Consider the following 17,836-nt stretch of genomic DNA (forward strand, 5'->3'; position numbering starts at 1 on the left):
CTCCCCCTCGTCCCCCCTCCCCCGTGGTCTGTGGCCATCTCACGTGGCCAGGTTGGTGTGTGGGAGTCCCCCCTGACCCCTTCTCCTCCCCTCCTCCCCCCTCCCCCGTGGTCTGTGGCCATCTCCCGTGGCCAGGTTGGTGTGTGGAAGTCCCCCCTGCCCGCCTCCTCCCCCTCCTCCCCCCTCCCCCGTGGTCTGTGGCCATCTCCCGTGGCCAGGTTGGTGTGTGGGAGTCCCCCCTGCCCGCCTCCTCCCCCTCCTCCCCCCTCCCCCGTGGTCTGTGGCCATCTCGCGTGGCCAGGTTGGTGTGTGGGAGTCCCCCCTGACCCCTTCTCCTCCCCCTCCTCCCCCCTCCCCCGTGGTCTGTGGCCATCTCGCGTGGCCAGGTTGGTGTGTGGGAGTCCCCCCTGACCCCTTCTCCTCCCCCTCCTCCCCCCTCCCCCGTGGTCTGTGGCCATCTCCCGTGGCCTGGTTGGTGTGTGGGAGTCCCCCCTGCCCACCTCCTCCCCCTCGTCCCCCCTCCCCCGTGGTCTGTGGCCATCTCACGTGGCCAATTTGGTGTGTGGGAGTCCCCCCTGCCCGCCTCCTCCCCCTCGTCCCCCCTCCCCCGTGGTCTGTGGCCATCTCACGTGGCCAGGTTGGTGTGTGGAAGTCCCCCCTGCCCACCTCCTCCCCCTACTCCCCCCTCCCCCGTGGTCTGTGGCCATCTCGCGTGGCCAGGTTGGTGTGTGGGAGTCCCCCCTGCCCGCCTCCTCCCCCTCCTCCCCCCTCCCCCGTGGTCTGTGGCCATCTCGCGTGCCAGGTTGGTGTGTGGGAGTCCCCCCTGCCCACCTCCTCCCCCTCCTCCCCCCTCCCCCGTGGTCTGTGGCCATCTCGCGTGGCCAGGTTGGTGTGTGGGAGTCCCCCCTGCCCACCTCCTCCCCCCTCCTCCCCCCTCCCCCGTGGTCTGTGGCCATCTCGCGTGGCCAGGTTGGTGTGTGGGAGTCCCCCTGCCCGCCTCCTCCCCCTCGTCCCCCTCCCCCGTGGTCTGTGGCCATCTCCCGTGGCCAGGTTGGTGTGTGGGAGTCCCCCCTGCCCGCCTCCTCCCCCTCCTCCCCCCTCCCCCGTGGTCTGTGGCCATCTCGCGTGGCCAGGTTGGTGTGTGGGAGTCCCCCCTGCCCGCCTCCTCCCCCTCCTCCCCCCTCCCCCGTGGTCTGTGGCCATCTCGCGTGGCCAGGTTGGTGTGTGGGAGTCCCCCATGCCCCCCTCTCCCCCTCCTCCCCCCTCCCCCGTGGTCTGTGGCCATCTCCCGTGGCCAGGTTGGTGTGTGGGAGTCCCCCCTGCCCCCTCTCCCCCTCCTCCCCCCTCCCCCGTGGTCTGTGGCCATCTCGCGTGGCCAGGTTGGTGTGTGGGAGTCCCCCCTGCCCGCCTCCTCCCCCTCCTCCCCCCTCCCCCGTGGTCTGTGGCCATCTCCCGTGGCCAGGTTGGTGTGTGGGAGTCCCCCCTGCCCCCTCTCCCCCTCCTCCCCCCTCCCCCGTGGTCTGTGGCCATCTCGCGTGGCCAGGTTGGTGTGTGGGAGTCACCCCTGCCCGCCTCCTCCCCCTCCTCCCCCCTCCCCCGTGGTCTGTGGCCATCTCCCGTGGCCAGGTTGGTGTGTGGGAGTCCCCCCTGCCCGCCTCCTCCCCCTCGTCCCCCTCCCCCGTGGTCTGTGGCCATCTCCCGTGGCCAGGTTGTTGTGTGGGAGTCCCCCCTGCCCACCTCCTCCCCCTCCTCCCCCCTCCCCCGTGGTCTGTGGCCATCTCACGTGGCCAGGTTGGTGTGCGGAGCCCTGACATCTCTCTCCTTGGCAGAGGCCCCCGCGTGCCCAGACCGGAGCCCCGAGCTGCAGCGCTGGGACCCTGGCCACGACCGGGACCTCCGCGTGCACATCGGCCAGGGCCAGGCTCTGCTGCTGGCCGCGTCGGCCACCGTCCACTCCATCAACATCTCCGACGGGGGTAAGCCGGCCTCGCCCGTCCCCGCCCGCTCTGGCCCTCACGGCCCCGGGGCCTCGCAGGTGGGACGCAGGTGGCCCCGTGCGGGCGGGCAGCGCCGGGCACGGGCTTGGGGTTCATGGCAGAGCATCAGTCCTTTGAGGTGCCCACCCTCCGGCCCCGGGCCCCGGGGTCCGGGCACAGAGAGAAACCCCGATGGAGCAGAGCCTCCCGGTGCCCGGGGCACAGCTCGCCTCGCCGCCAGGGGCCTGCACGCAGGGGTGGCGGGAAACCCCGCAGCGCTTAGCGGGCAGGGAGGAGAGAGAAGGAAGCCTGTGAGCACAGGCCTCGCCCCCCCACACCCTCACCCTCACCCTTGGCTCCTGTACGGCCTCACCCCTGCCCGCCCTCCCGCTCCCGGTCCTCACCTCGCCCCGTTCCCGCCCCTCAGGAAGGCTGGTCATTAAGGACCACGAGGAGACCATTGTCCTGCGGACCCGCCACATCCTGATCCACCAGGGAGGAGAGCTGCATGCTGGGAGCGCCCTCTGCCCCTTCCAGGGGAACTTCACCATCCTGCTCTACGGCAGGTGGGTAGGTGGTGCCCCCGGGGCGGGGGCCGCTCTCGGATCTGACGGAGGGAGGCGTTTCGGTCATTCGTTTATTTATTGACTAGAGGCCCGGGGCATGGCATTCGTGCACGGAAGGGGGAGGGGGGGTCCCCTCAGCCCGGCCTGCGCCCCCTTGCAGTCTGGGAGCCCTCGGGGGATGTCCGACCGACTGCTCAGGCCCGCTTTGCAGGGAGGCGGGAGAGGCTCCCGCCACGGCCGCTGCGCTCGCCAGCCGTGAGCGCAGCCCAGTTGGGGGTGTGCAGGAGGCAGCTGATGGATGTTTCTCTCCCATCAGTGTTTCTAACTCTCTCTCCCTCTCCCTTCCTCTCTGTAAAAAAGTCAATAAAATATATTTTAAAAATACATATATACACTGAGTGGCCAGATTAGGAAGATCTCTGAACGCATAATAATCTGGCCACTCAGTGTTTGTGTGTGTGTGTGTGTGTGTGTGTGTGTGTATTAGATATATATTAGAAGCCCGGTGCATGAATTCGGGCATGGGTGGGGTCCGGCCAGCCTGGCCAGGGGGAGGGAACATGGGCGGTTGGCCGGCCTGCCTGCTGGTCAAACTCCTGGTCGAGGGGACCATTTGCACATTAGCCTTTTATTCTATAGGATACACACTGAGTGGCCTGATTATTGTACATTTAGGGATCACCATCATCTGGCCACTCCGTGTATATATTGAGAGGAAAAAAAAAAGGTAAAAAAGAAAGAAACCCCCGCTGGGGGCAGCGCCCGGGAGACAGGACGCGCTGACCGGGGTCTGCCTTCTCTCCCAGGGCCGACGAGAGGGTGCAGCCGGACCCTTACTTCGGCCTCAAGTACATCGGGGTGGGCCCGGGCGGCACGCTGGAGCTGCACGGGCGGCACAAGCGCTCCTGGACCTTCCTGACCCGGACCCTGCGCCCGGGCGGCCTGCAGGAAGGAGGCTACTATTTTGAGCGGAGCTGGGGTCACCGGGGCGTCATCGTCCACGTCATCGACCCCGCGTCGGGGGCCGTCATCCACTCGGACCGGTAAGGCCTGCCCTCGCCCGAGCGCGGGCTCCTGCTCCCTCTCCGCCTCCTTCCGTCAAGAGGGTGTCGGCGGCCGGGCCCTGGCTGGTGTGGCTGGGTGGTTAGGGCGCCAGCCCACACACCACAGGGCCTGGGGTTCGATTCCCGATCAAGGGCACGTGCCTGGGTTGCAGATTCGATCCCTGGCCCTGGTCCGGTGTGTGTGGGAGGCTGCAGATGGGTGTGCCTCACATCAATGTCTCTCTCTCTCTCTCTCTTTCTTTCCTGCACCCCCTCCCTCCCTTCCACGCTCTCTAAAAAAGAAAAAAATGCCTTAGCCGGTGTGGCTCAGTGGATAGAGCATCGGCCTGTGGACGGAAGGGTCCCGGGTTCGATTCCGGTCAAGGGCACGGACCTCGGTTGCAGGCTCCTCCCCGGCCCAGGCCCTGGTCAGGGCTCGTGTAGGAGGCAACCCATCGATGTGTCTCTCTCACATCGATGTTCCTCTCTGTTGCTCCTTCTCCCTTCCACTGTCTCTAAAAATCAATGGAGCCCTAGCTGGTGTGGCTCAGTGGATAAAGCGTTGGCCTGAAGACTGAAGGGTCCCGGGTTCGATTCCGGTCAAGGGCACATGCCCGGGTTGCGGGCTTTGTTCCCAGTAGGGGGCGTGCAGGAGGCAGCCGATTAATGACTCTCTCTCACCATTGATGTTTCTCTCTCTCTCTCCCTCTCCCTTCCTCTCTCCCTAAAAATCAATGGGAAAGTATCCTCGGGTGAGGATGAACAGCAACAACAAAGAATCTGACAGCTGACTAAGTCTGAGCAAAGATAATAATACGCACTCGGACGAGAGCAAGCGTCGGCCTGCGGACTGAAGGGTCCCGGGTTCGATTTCAGTCAAGGGCATGTACCTTGGCTGCGGGCACATCCCCAGTAGGGGGTGTGCAGGAAGCAGCTGATGGATGTTTCTCTCTCATCGATGTTTCTAGCTCTCTCTCCCTCTCCCTTCCTCTCTGTAAAAAACCAGTAAAATGTATTTAATAATAATAATAATAATAGTAATATGCACTCAGCACAGAGACGCAGCTGCCGTCGCCCGAGGAGGCTGCTGGAGGAGGGTGATGTAGGCGTGTGCTGGGAGGGGCGGGGAGCGTGTGGCCAGCAGCGAGGAGGCGAGGCCGAGTGAGCGGAGGCAGGAGCGGGCATGTGCGGGACCAGGATGCGCCCAGATGGGCGAGGCCCGCCGCTGCCGATTCCCGGGGAGGGCGCTGGCGGCAGAGCCAGGTGATGCCAACAGTGACTCAGGCACCGGCCCCGCCCTCCCGGCCCCTGACCCCTCCGCTCTACTCCGAAACCGTGGCTGTTCGCGCGGCTTTGTTTTCCTAGGTCCATTTCAGAACTGCTTTGCCGGGTAAGTCCCAAGACGTAAAATTCTCCTGGGAATTTCCACCGTAATGGCACCGAATCTTTATAGCTAAAGATTGGAGAGTTGGTGTCCTTACGGAATTGTGTCTTTTAAAAAAATATATACTTTTTAATTGATTTCAGAGAGGAAGGGAGAGGGAGAGAGAGAGAGACATCCATGAGGAGAGAGAATCAGGGATCGGCTGCCTCCTGCACGCCCCACACTGGGGATCGAGCCCACAACCCGGGCATGTGCCCTGACCGGGAATCGAACCCAGAACCCTTCAGTCCGCAGGCCGACGCTCTATCCACTGAGCCACACCAGCCAGGACCAGAATTGTGTCTTTGTCAGTTCTTGTCACCAGGGGTACAGATTTTTAAAAAAGGTATTTTTTTACTAGAGGCCCGATGCACGAAATTCATGCAAGGGGCTTGGCCCCTTCCCCCGCCCCTCGCCACAGCTTTTCTGGAATGTCGTCTGGTCTAATTAGCTTATTACACTTTTATTATTATTATTATAGATTGATTTCAGAGAGGAAGGGAGAGGGAGAGAGAGAGAGAAACATCCATGATGAGAGAGAATCAGGCATCAGCTGCCTCCTGCACGCCCTCTATTGGGGATCAAGCCCACAACCCGGGCATGTGCCCTGACCGGGAATCGAACCCAGGACCCTTCAGTCCACAGGCTGATGCTCTATCCTCTGAACCACACTGTCCAGGGCAGGTACAGGCTTTTTAAAATATATATTTTTTTTATTGATTTCTTACAGAGAGGAAGGGAGAGGGATAGAGTTAGAAACATCAATGAGAGAGAAACATCCATCAGCTGCCTCCTGCACACCTCCCACTGGGGATGTGCCCGCAACCCAGGTACATGCCCTTGACCGGAATCGAACCCGGGACCCTTCCGTCCGCAGGCCGACGCTCTATCCACTGAGCCACACCGGCCGGGGCAGGTGCAGGCCTTTTGAGACCTATACTTCCTTCCTGGGCAGTTTATCTGTATGAGGGTAGGTTATCACTGTCGAGTTTGAGGGATTCTTTTTTTTTTTTTTTCCTGGAATGAGAACTTCTCTCTTTAAAAGTCAGAGCTCCTGGGGGTCTCGGGCTGGCGCATCGGTGGCCGCCAGAAAGACACGCGCTTCGCTCTGTGACCCCGCCCCCTCCCCGTGCGTCCGCAGGTTCGACACCTACAAATTCAAGAAGGAGAGCGAGCGCCTGGCCCAGTACCTGAGCGCCGTGCCCAGCGGCCGGATCCTGTCCGTGGCCGTGAACGACGAAGGGTCCCGGAACCTGGACGACTCGGCCCGGAAGGCGATGACCAAGCTGGGCAGCAAGCATTTCCTGCACCTCGGCTTCCGGTACCTGCGCCCTCACCCACCCCTGCCCCCCAGCCAGCCACCCCAGGGGGACCCGGGACACGTGGGCGCGTTCCCCCTCCGCACGGGGCATCCGGGAACCTGTATGGGGTTTCTTCGGAGCGTGTTTCACGCTGGAAATGCCAGAGGCCTGTGTGTGTATGAACTCATTCGGTCGGTCAGCCGTGTGTAGAATCCTATATCATAAAAGGCTAATATGCAAATTGACCCTACTGGTGGAACGACCGGTCGCTATGGCACGCACTGACCAGCAGGGGGCAGACGCTCAATGCAGGAGCTCCCCCCGGTGGTCAGTACGCTCCCACAGGGGGAGCGCCACTCAGCCACAAACTCTCCCGCCTCCGTGGCAGCGCTAAGGATGTCTGACTGCATCTTAGGCCGGATCCCTGTGGGGAGCGGGCCTGAGCCGTCAGTTGGACATCCCCCGAGGGCTCCGACTGCAAGAGGGCACAGGCCAGGCTGAGGGACCCCCCGAGTGCACGGTACATGAAATTCGTGTACGTGGGGGGCCAGGGTCCCTCAGCCCAGATTGCAAGAGGGTGCAGGCCAGGCCGAGGGACCCCACGGGTGCATGATCGGGGCTGGGGAGGGATGCGGGAGGTTGGCCAGCCAGGGAGGGACCGTGGGAGGGCTCCAGGGTGTGTCCATCCCATCTCGCTCAGTCCCGATCGGCCGGACCCCAGCAGCAAGCTAACCTACTGGTCAGAGCGTCTGCCCCCTGGTGGTCAGTGCACGTCATAGTGAGCAGTTGAGATGCCTTAGCATATCATTAGCATATTACTTTGATTGGTTGAACAGCCCACCAGTGGACCGGACACTTAGCATATTAGGCTTTTATTATATAGGCTTGATTTCAGAGAGGAAAGGAGAGAGAGAGAGATAGAAACATCCATGATGAGGGAGAATCATGGAGCGGCTGCCTCCTGCACGCCCCCTACTAGGGATCGAGCCCGCAACCCGGGCATGTGCCCTGACCGGGATTCGAACCTGGGACCCTTCGGTCTGCAGGGCAAGGCTCTACCCGCTGAGCCACACTGGCCAGGGCGACTTGCAGACTATGAACGGTTCATCTGCTGAGTGACAGCCAGGCCCCGGCCGCCCTGCACGCTCCCCGAGGAGGGATGAGCCTCACACCTCTCCCTCCCCTCCGCTCCCCATTAGGAGGAGCCATCTCTGCTCCCCAAGCCGGCTGCCCACCCCGGCCCGGCCCTGCAGCCCCAGCATCACCTGAGGCTGCCCCAGGACCCGCGGGACGGAGAGCCCTGCTCCGGGCCGGGCTCCCTGCTGCCCACAGCAGCCAGCGCTCTTGCCCCAGGGCCTCGGGGCGCCTGGCGGGTGGAGGCAGGTCTGCGGGCTGATGACACGCGTGACTCATGCGTGTGCACGGCCAGGCATGGGAGGGACTTGACTTGTGTGCGTGTTTCCCCGCAGACACCCCTGGAGCTTCGTGACGGTGAAGGGAAACCCGGCGTCTTCCGTGGAAGACCACATCGAGTACCACAGTGAGCCGCGGGGGCGGGAGGCCCGGTCCCCTGCCCACCCACGCGTCTCCATGGCGACGACGCTCACGTCTCCATGGCGACGACGCTCAGGGCTTCCCCAGGGCACGCTGGCTGACCCGCCTCCCCTCATCGGATTGCCCGCGTTCCATCAAAGGGGCAAACCCAACCCTGTTGAAGGTCAATCAGTGGGATACACTGAGTGGCCAGATGATGATGATGATCTCTGAACGCATAATAATCTGGCCACTCCGTGTGTATCCTATAGAATAAAAGGCTAATATGCTAATGGTCCCCTCCATCGGGAATTTGACCAGCAGGCAGGCCAGCCAACCACCCTCCCCCTGGCCTTCCTCGGGGTCCAAGCGCAGAGAGGGATCCCCATGAGGAATGACGGGGCTCAGAGTATGGACTTGAAGGTGGTGTCCCTCAGCCCGGCCTGCACCCTCTCCAATCTGGGACATACCTCTCCCAATCAGGGACCGCTGGATCCTAACCACTCACCTGCCTGCCTGCCTGATCGCCCCTAACCACTCTGCCTGCCGGCCTGATCACCCCCAACTGCCCCCCCCCGCAGGCCTGCTCGCCCCCAATTGCCCCCCACCGCTGGCTTGATTGCCCCCAACTGCGCCCCCCCCGCCAGCCTGGTCACCCCCAACTGTACCCCCTGCCGGCCTGCTTGCCCCCAACCCCCTCTGCCTTGGCCCTGCCACCATGGCTTTGTCCGGAAGGACATCCCGTCTCCTGCTCTCCTGGTCTAATCAGCATATTACCCTTTTATTAGTATAGATTTTTGTTTATATATATATATATTTTTAAATATATATATTTATATTGATTTCAGAGAGGAAGGGAGAGGGAGAGAGAGAGAAGCATCCATGATGAGAGAGAATCATGGATCAGCTGCCTCCTGCACGCCCCCTACTGGGGATCGAGCCCACAACCCAGGCATGTGCCCTGACCGGGAATCGAACCCGGCACCCTTCAGTCCACAGGCCGACGCTCTGGCCACTGAGCCACACGGACCGGGCACGGAGCTCTGTTTTTCAAGAAGCGGCTCAGATCCCTGTGGGGGCTCCCTATGCCTTAGACTCCCCGCCCCCCACCTCCCGCCACCCGCCCCCCCCGCCGGACTTGGGGTCTGCCTGCTGCTGAACATCTGCTCTCCGACAGGTCACGGGGGCTCCGCCGCCGCCCGGGTGTTCAAACTGTTCCGGTCGGAGCACGGCGAGTACTTCAACGTGTCCGTCTCCAGCGAGTGGGTTCAAGGTGAGGCTCCGGGCCGCCCGGCCGAGCCTGACGTTCGGACCAAAGGCCGGGACGGACCGAGTTTGCAGAAGCAGGATTTTTCTCTTGCGCCGATGAGACCCCGTCCCTGTGGCAGAGGCATCTGAAGTTGCAAAAGCAATTTGTCCTTTTTTAAAAAATCCTAGTAGCCCTGCGCATGAATCCGTGCGCCAGTAGCTCGCTGCCGCCCTCCTGTAGCTCCCCCCTCTCCCCCGCCCTCCCTCACAGCTTGCTGCCCTGCCGCCCTCCTGTAGCTCTCTGTCGCCCGCTTGTAGCTCGCTGCCCCACCCTCCTGCTGATCCATGATCCGATCGTTATGCGGTCGGTCGTTATGTAACGACCATTTGCATATTATATCTTTATTATGTAGGAGGATATTTTTATTGATCTCAGAGAGGAAGGGAGAGGGAGAGAGAGAGAAACATCCATGATGAGAGAGAATCACAGATCGGCTGCCTCCTGCACACCTCCTACTGGGGATGTGCCTGCAACCAAGGTACATGCCCTTGACCGGAATGGAACCCGGGACCCTTCATTCGCAGGCCAACGCTCTACCCACTGAGCCAAACCGGTTAGAGCAATATAGGAGGATATTTTTATTGATCTCAGAGAGGAAGGGAGAGGGAGAGAGAGAGAAACATCAGTGATGAGAGAGAATCATAGATCGGCTGCCTCCTGCACCCCCCCCCCCCCCACTGGAGATGGAGCCCGCAACCCGGGCCTGTGCCCTGACCGGGAATTGAACCGTCACCTGCTGGTTTATAGGTTGATGCTCAACCACTGAGCCAGCCAGCCGGCCGAAATCTGTCTTTAATTCACTGAGCCCCGTGGCCAGTAGCCCAGAGGGGTGGTTTTTTCTCACGGAATCGGATCCCTTTTCCAGGCCAGGCAGCCCTGCTGGGTCCTGGCCCTCGGGGAGTCCACACGTGGGGATGGGGTGCAGCTGGGCCCGATCCTCGGGTCGTGGGTCCCCACACGGATTTCCTCTTCCTCCTTTTTGCAACCACGGGGACTTTCGATTGCTTTTATGCAGCAAGAGGCGTTTGGAGTGAAACGCTGGCTGCCTCGGGGGCTTGGGGGCTGCGCCGAGCCTGCCTGGCCCCGCGGCCTCCCGGCGTGACCGGCTCTGCTTCCTGCCTAGACGCGGAGTGGACGGAATGGTTCGACCACGTGCCAGCGTCCCACGCCAAAGGCGGGGAGAAGATCTCCGACCTCCAGGCGGCCCACCCGGGCAAGATCTGCATCCGCCCGCTGGATATCCAGGTACCGCTCCACACGGTCACGGTTGCTGGGGAGATGGTGGGTCTCCGAGGTGCTCGGTGTGTGCGGGGTGTGGTGCCTGTGGCCCCTGAGGCTCACAGGGGAGCCAGAGACTGGCTTTCCCAGTTCACAGGCCCGTGATCTGTCCAGGCTCCCAGCTGTGAGTCCAGAGCCAGGCTGTCCTGGATGCGGCCTCCAGTCCCTCCCTCCTCCTTGCCTTGCTCTGCATCGTGGCTGAGCGCACCCAGCGAGGGAGCGCACCCAGGCCTCCTCCTGTCACCGTGAGGCTCCTTTGGGACCGAGTGCCCAGGACCCAGTGTGGGTAGGGGAAGAGCTGAGCCCAGCCCCGGGGGAGAGTGCCGGCGTGTTTCTCAGCATCTAGAAGGGTTCAGGAATCTGGAAAAGGGGCTGCGAGTAAATTAATAAAGAGACTAGGCATGAAATATAAATCTGGAAGGCATTTTGGGGAGCCAGAGGACACGTAGCCATAGTAACCAAGTTCTCCAAGTCGCTGGACCCCTCACTTTTTATTCACACAAACTAGAGGGCCGGTGCACGAAGATTCGTGCCAGAATGGGCCTTCCTTCCCCTGGCTGCCGGCACCGCCTTCGCTGAGGCCCAGAGCCGCCTTTCCACCTTCCCATGCTGCCCAGAGGCCCGGAGCGGCTGGGGTGGTGCAGAACGCCTGCGTCAAGCATCCTGCCCTGCCCCCAGCGTCTCAGCACCTGTGTATGCAAATCAACCCTCCATCTTGGTTGGGTTAATTTGCATACTCACTTCTGATTGGCTGGTTGGGCGTCGCGAAGGTACGGCCAGCTAGCATGTTACTCTTTTATTAGGTAGGTTGCCCTAAAGCAAAGCAGATATACATATCAAAGGTAAGGTTTGGTATACAGTAGGCATTGTCTACCCTCGGCTGTCCAGCCGTTTGGCCAGCAGCAGGTAACCACATGGAGATTTTCAGGTTTGGGGAAAAGTTTTCAGCTATTCCAGCAGCCCATACTATGTATCTTCAGCCCTGCTTTTGGTGAACACTTTGCATTTGTGACCTGCTGGATTTAGCCCCCAGCCGGAGAGCACACCCAGGCCTCCTCCTGCACTCAGCTCTGCCCTCGGGGTTAACTGTCTAATGGACCCAGGGCTCTCTCACCGCCGACGTGCCCGGGAGACACCCGCCCTCACCCGGCTCACCAGCTCAGCTGCGGAGCTGTGGCCCCAGCGGCCGCAGGGAAGCCCGGGACACGGTCAGGGTCCGGGCGTCTGTCCTCTCCTGCCCCGTCTGGTTCCAGAACAAGCATCAGGCCGCTTCTCTGCTCGATAGAGAATGAGAAGCCGTTGGAGAAAGACCGCCCCTGCCCCGGTCACCCCCTTTCGGCCCTGAAGCCCCCCCCCGGGTGACCTGACTGCAGGCCCAGGGCCTCGGAGGGGCCTCTCGCCCCCTGGCCGGGGGAGGGGCGTGGACAGGGCCTTGCTCGGCACGTGGCAAAGCTCTTCGCTCACATGGCTCCCATGTAGGGAGACGGATGCACCGGGCTAGGGTGCGAGCTGTGGACTCTTCTTGGGCCAGAAAGCACTGACCCCCCTGCCCAGGCCGGTGTTGCTCAGTGGCTAGAGCGTCAACTGCGGACTGAAGGGTCCAGGGTCCGATTCCGGTCAAGGGCACATACCCGGGTTGCAGGCTCCTCCCCAGTCAGGGCCCTGGTCGGGGCGCATGCAGGAGGCAACCCATCAACGTGTCTCTCTCCCATCGATGTTTCTGTCTTTCCCTCTCTCTAAAAGTCAATGGAAAAATATCCCCGGGTGAGGAAGGAAGGAAGGAAGGAAGGAAGGAAGGAAGGAAGGAAGGAAGGGAGGGAGGGAGGGAGGGAGGGAGGGAGGGAGGGAGGGAGGGAGGGAGGGAGGGAGGAAGGAAGGAAAAAACTGACCCCTCACCCCCACCCTCCAAAGCTCATGCTCCCCAGGCCTACGTTTCATTTTCTCTTGCAACCCTGCATGTCCCAGCTCTCACTCTGCAGCAGCCACGGTCTTACTCCTCCAGCTCTTGACCAGCCTCCACGCCCCAAGTACATCCGGGAACCCTAGCAAGCATGTCAGACTCGTGGCCGGCGGGCCACACGCCTCGTGTGACATGCGTGCGAGGGATGCTCACACATCCTACACCTGCCTCCTGGCGTCTGCTCAGCCGGCGGGGACTCCAGACCCCCACCTCTCCCTTTCAGGGGGCGGCCCCTCTCCTCGGTAACAGTCCCCACCGTGGACTCAGGCCCTCCCCCCAGTGTGAAAACACAGCTAATCCCCGGCCAGAAATTTAAACAAAGCTTGACTGATGGCTGGGAGATGGTGAAGGACGCGGGTGAGAAACACGCACGCATGTTTCCCGCGTGGGTGGATTTGGCCCTTGCAACACCCCTGAGACCAAGTGCCCCTAACACGTGCCATCAACACATGTGATGGTGGGAATATTGCCAGATACTTTATCCTTAAAAGATGTCTGCCTAGAGGCCCGGTGCACGAAATTCGTGCAGGGGGGGTGGGTCCCTCAACCCGGCCTGCACCCTCTTCAATATGGGACCCCTCGGGGGATGTCCGTCTGCCGGTTTAGGCCCGATCACTGTGTGGGATCGGGCCTAAACCAGCAGTCAGACATCCCTCTCACAGTCCGGGACCACTGGCTCCTGACTGCTCGCCTGCCTGCCTGCCTGACTGCCCCTAACTGCTCTCCCCTGCCAGCCTGATTGCCCCTAACCGCCTCTGCCTCGGCCTCCGCCACATGGCTTTGTCCAGAAGGATGTCTGGAAAGATGTTCGGAAGACATCTGGTCTAATTAGCATATTACCCTTTTATTAGTATAGATTACAATAAGTGGCGTCCACCTAGAGTGAATGGAGGCTGGTTCCACTGAGCTGTGAGAGAGCTTGCTTGTTCTGTAACCCAAAACCCAGGTCTTTCTTCAGGGTAGAAAAAGGAAGGAAAAAGAAAAACAGCAGCCATTCCCGTGAAATTGTTGTGGATTGCGTAGCTTGAAAAACGTCCAGCTCTATCTGCTTTCCTTCTTTCCTTTTGTATAGATTTTTATTGATTTCAGAGGGAGAGGGGGAGAGAGAGAGAAACATCAATGATGAGAGAGGCCCGGCCGGCGTGGCTCCGTGGTTGAGCAGCGACCTATGAACCAGGAGGTCACGGTTCAATTACCGGTCAGGGCACATGCCTGGGTTGCAGGCTCGATCCCCAGTGGGGGGCGTGCAGGAGGCAGCTGATCCATGACTGTCTCTCATTATTGATGATTTTCTCTCTCTCTCCCTCTCCCTTCCTCTCTGACATCAATAAAAATATATTTTTTAAAAAAAAATGAGTGAGAATCACTGATTGGCTGCCTCCTGCACACCCCCTACTGGGGATGGAGCCTGCAACCCAGGCATGTGCCCTGACCGGGAATCAAGCCACTGAGCCACACCAGCCGGGCAGCTCTGTCTACCCTCAGTGGGCAGTGAAGTTGTGGATATTACGGGGCCGGCTACGGAAGAGCATGCTGGCCCCGGGGAGCCAGAGGTGCCGGGCGTGGTGGTCAGGCGGCCTCGACCTTCTAACCCGCTACCATCTGTGTGCAGGAAAAGGCTGCATTCGGTTATGGCCGAGCTCGTGTCCCCGTGGCTCCCCTCCGCGGCCAGAGGCAGCGGCCGTCCGCTGGGCCCGAGGCGCGATTTCCTGAAAAGCAGCCCCGTTGAAGGGCGACGGACCTTTGTCTCCCGTGGCTCCAGCCCTGGGGCCTCCGTGCCTGTGCCAAGGAGGACAGCAGCGATGGCCTGGCTGTGCCCGCCCGCCCCCATGACCGCCAGTCTCCCCACACCCCGCCCGGATGAGCCCCAGCGAGCGGGGCAGCCCTCGCTAGCGGCCCAGTCCTCTCCCCGCCTGCCTGCCCCCGGCCAGGGAGACCCCGCTCCGTGCCAAGCCCGGGGCTGGGTGCTGGGGTCCGGGAGACGGGGAACGCCTGGCCCTTGCCTCCCCAGGCCCCCGGGCAGGGGGAGGAGGCAGCATTGAGGAGGGCGCCAGGCCGAGGCCCGAGGGCCATGTGGCGGTCAGCGACAGGCTCTGCAGTTGGACGGGCTGGATCCCAATGATGCTCAGGCCCCGGCCAGTGTGGCTCAGTGGATAGAGCATCGGCCTGCGGACTGAAGGGTCCCGGGTTCGATTCCCGGTCAAGGGCACATGCCCGGGTTGCGGGCTCGATCCCCAGTGTGGGGCGTGCAGGGGGCAGCCGATCCATGACTCTCTCTCCTCGTGGATGTCTCTCTCTCTCTCTCTCTCTTCCTCTCTGAACTGAATAAAAATCTTCAGGCCCCAGCCAGTGTGGCTCAATGGATGGAGCGCCAGCCTGTGGACTGAAGGGTCCCGGGTTCGATTCCTGGTTAGGGCACATGCCCGGGTTGTAGGCTCGATCCCCAGTGTGGGGCATGCAGAAGGCAGCCGATCCAGGATTCTCTCTCCTCGTGGATATTTCTCTCTCTCTCTCCCCCCTCTCCCTTCCTCTCTGAACTGAATAAAAATCTTTGGGCCCCAGCCAGTGTGGCTCAGTGGATAGAGCCTCGGCCTGCGGACTGAAGGGTCCCGGGTTCGATTCCGGGTCAAGGGCACAGGCCCGGGTTGTGGGCTTGATACTCAGCGTGGGGCGTGCAGGAGGCAGCTGAACCACGATTCCCTCTCATCATGGATGTTTCTCTCTCCCTCTCCCTTCCTGTCTGACATCAATAAAAGTATTTTTAAAACAACAACAAAAAGCGAATGTTGCTCTGCCACGTGCTGGCTGGGTGGCCCTGGGCGAGCCCTCGGATCCCGGAGTCTCTGCCTCCTCCTCGGTGCGGCCAGCAGGGAGGACCGTCCGCCCTGAGGTGGAAGGAGATGACAGACGGGAACACTTAGCTCCGTGGCTACGAGGCGGGGCTCTCTCGCTTCGCCGCCCACTGGAATCCCCGGCACATTCCCCAGGTCCGGTGCCCTGGCCACGCCCACACCCAGTCAGATCCCCGACTCCAGGAGGGAGGGGCCTGGGCGCTGGTTTATTTTATTATTTTTAAAATACATTTTGATGGATGTCAGAGAGGAAGGGAGAGGGAGAGGGAGAGAGAAACATCCATGATGAGAGCGAATCATGGATCGGCTGCCTCCTGCACGCCCCCCCACTGGGGATCGAGCCTGCAACCCGGGCCTGTGCCCTGACCGGGAATCGAACCTGGGACCCTTCAGTCCGCAGGCTGATGCTCTATCCACTGAGCCACATCGGCTGGCTGGGGCCTGGGCGCCGTTTTCAAAGGAGTCCCCACGTGGTGTGGGATCACCCGTGCATTGAGCGTGGTCTCCTCCTGCAGCCACGGTTCATGGTGTGGGATGGGGGGGCGGGGGGTGAAGAGGGGGCGGTCCAGCTGCATCCAGCCAGCCGGCTCCCAGTGTGCACCTGCTCTTGCAGCTTCTCCTGAGATGCTAAGGCTTAGCATGTCCCCGGCGAGGCCCAGTGACCCCGGCCTGGACCCCGACCCCGTGGGCCCCGGGGCAGGGCGTGGGTCCCCCCGCTGCGCCCTCACCCCGGAACCGGGGCAGCCGCCGGAATGTGACAGCCAGCCTGGGGCCGGCCACATGCTTATTTCGGGGACGATTTTAGACTCGCGAGCGTGTGTTTATGGCATGACTCATCGCCTTTCTTCTGGACAAAAAAAAAAAAAGGGGGAGAATCATGGCTGAGCTCTGCTGTTCCCCTGCCCCTCCCAGGCCAGGACGGCGGACGGAGCCAACCTCACCGTGGAGGTCGTCTACAAGCGTGGCCAGGATTACAGGTTCGCCTGCTACGCCCGGGGCCAGGCCTGCCCGCCCCACCGCGTGCGGTTCCTGTGCGGGAAGCCGGGTAAGAGGCCTGGCGGGAACGGAGGCGGCTGCACTGGGTCTCCTGGGCTGGTGGCGGGGCCTTGGGCCTGGATGGCTGGGCCCCCCCCTCACCCCCTGACAGTGACCCAGGAGGAGGGGAGGGTGCTGGGAGCCGGTGGGAGGCAGCAGGCCCCGCCCTGCCCACTCGTCTGTCAGAGAGGGAAGGGTGCCACGGACAGGGGGACCGCCCGGCAGCCCCCCACAACCCGCCCCCCTGCCCGGACTCGCGGCCCCCGGCCCCTTTGGGTGCTGTTATTATTATTATATTATTTTTAACAAACAAAGCCTACTTTTTGTAAAATATATTTTATTGATTGCAGACAGGAAGGGAGAGGGAGAGAGAGAAACATCCATGATGAGAGAGAATCATGGATCGGCTGCCTCCTGCACGCCCCCCACTGGGGATGTGCCCGCAACCCAGGCATGTGCCCTTGACCGGGAATCGAACCCGGGACCCTTCAGTCCACAGGCTGACGCTCTATCCACTGAGCCACACCGGCCAGGGCTGGGGGCTGTTTGTTATTTTATTTTTTAAAATACATTTTTATTGGTGTCAGAGAGGAAGGGAGTGAGAGAGAAACATCCATGATGAGAGAGAATCATGGATCAGCTGCCTCCTGCACGCCCCCCACTGGGGATGTGCCCACAACCAAGGTACATGCCCTTGACTGGGAATCGAATCCGGGACCCTTCTGTCCGCAGGCCAACGCTCTACCCACTGAGCCACACCGGCTGGGGCCGGGTGCTGCTATTTTAAACCCAGGCCCGGAGGTGCTCATTACCAGGGGCTGGAAGTGGCCGGTTGGTTCCGGGAGGCGCCGGGCCGTCTCCAGAAGGGAGGTCTGCGGGGGAGGGGGGGGGACGCTCCCGGCTCCTGTCAATCATGGCCGGGAGGAACTGTATTTGTGTTCCTTCTCGAGCGAAGTGGGTGTGGTGAGGGAGCCCCACTCGGTGGAAAATTCCTCGGCCGGAGCTGATGAATGGCTCCCGGAGCTGATGACTGGCTCTTTGCTGGTGGGGTGTTTGTTGACTCCCCGAAACCTGCGCCACGCCGGGAAAGGCGCGAGCCTGGCGATCTGGGGTTTGGATAGGCAACCCTGGCATTGGCATTGGCATTGGCTGAGGTAGGGCCGGGCCGGGCGGAGGCAGACAGTGCAAAGGGCGCCGAGGGCCAAGGCCCGCCGCTCACTCACTCCCTGCCTCCCTCCCTCCCTCCCTCTCATCACAGTGAGGCCCAAACTCACCGTCACCATCGACACCCACGTCAACAGCACGCTCCTGACGCTGGAGGCCGACGTGCGGTCCTGGCAGCCCGGGGACACCGTGGTGGTGGCCAGCACCGACTACTCCATGTACCAGGCCGAGGAGTTCCGGGTGCTGCCCTGCAAGGCCTGCGCCCCCAACCAGGTCAGAGTGGCAGGTAGGACGCGCCCCCGCCCGTCCCAGGCTGGCGGGACCTGGGGATGGGGAGGCCTGTATCCGTCAGCGAGCGCCGCGTAACAAAAGGGCCCGTCGCAATCTCACCGCGGA

General features: G+C 61.8%; 1 protein-coding gene across 3 annotated transcripts in view; it reads left to right on the top strand.

Annotated features, from left to right (window-relative positions):
* LOC307094899 (cell migration-inducing and hyaluronan-binding protein) overlaps window positions 1-17,836 on the top strand; it is a 147,790-nt gene that overhangs the window by 77,686 nt on the left and 52,268 nt on the right. For 2 of the 3 annotated variants that reach the window (XM_079764050.1, XM_079764051.1), the window contains exons 4-12: window positions 1,830-1,976; window positions 2,404-2,542; window positions 3,349-3,585; window positions 6,150-6,329; window positions 7,779-7,849; window positions 9,020-9,115; window positions 10,275-10,396; window positions 16,154-16,286; window positions 17,535-17,726. In XM_079764050.1, coding sequence (XP_079620176.1) covers window positions 1,830-1,976; window positions 2,404-2,542; window positions 3,349-3,585; window positions 6,150-6,329; window positions 7,779-7,849; window positions 9,020-9,115; window positions 10,275-10,396; window positions 16,154-16,286; window positions 17,535-17,726 — 1,317 coding nt within the window. The remainder of the gene's footprint in view (window positions 1-1,829; window positions 1,977-2,403; window positions 2,543-3,348; window positions 3,586-6,149; window positions 6,330-7,778; window positions 7,850-9,019; window positions 9,116-10,274; window positions 10,397-16,153; window positions 16,287-17,534; window positions 17,727-17,836) is intronic. The other variant, XM_079764052.1, reaches the window with a different exon arrangement.

This window comes from Cnephaeus nilssonii (assembly GCF_951640355.1).
Source record: "Cnephaeus nilssonii genome assembly, chromosome: 24".
NCBI classification, from domain to species: Eukaryota; Metazoa; Chordata; class Mammalia; order Chiroptera; family Vespertilionidae; genus Cnephaeus; species Cnephaeus nilssonii.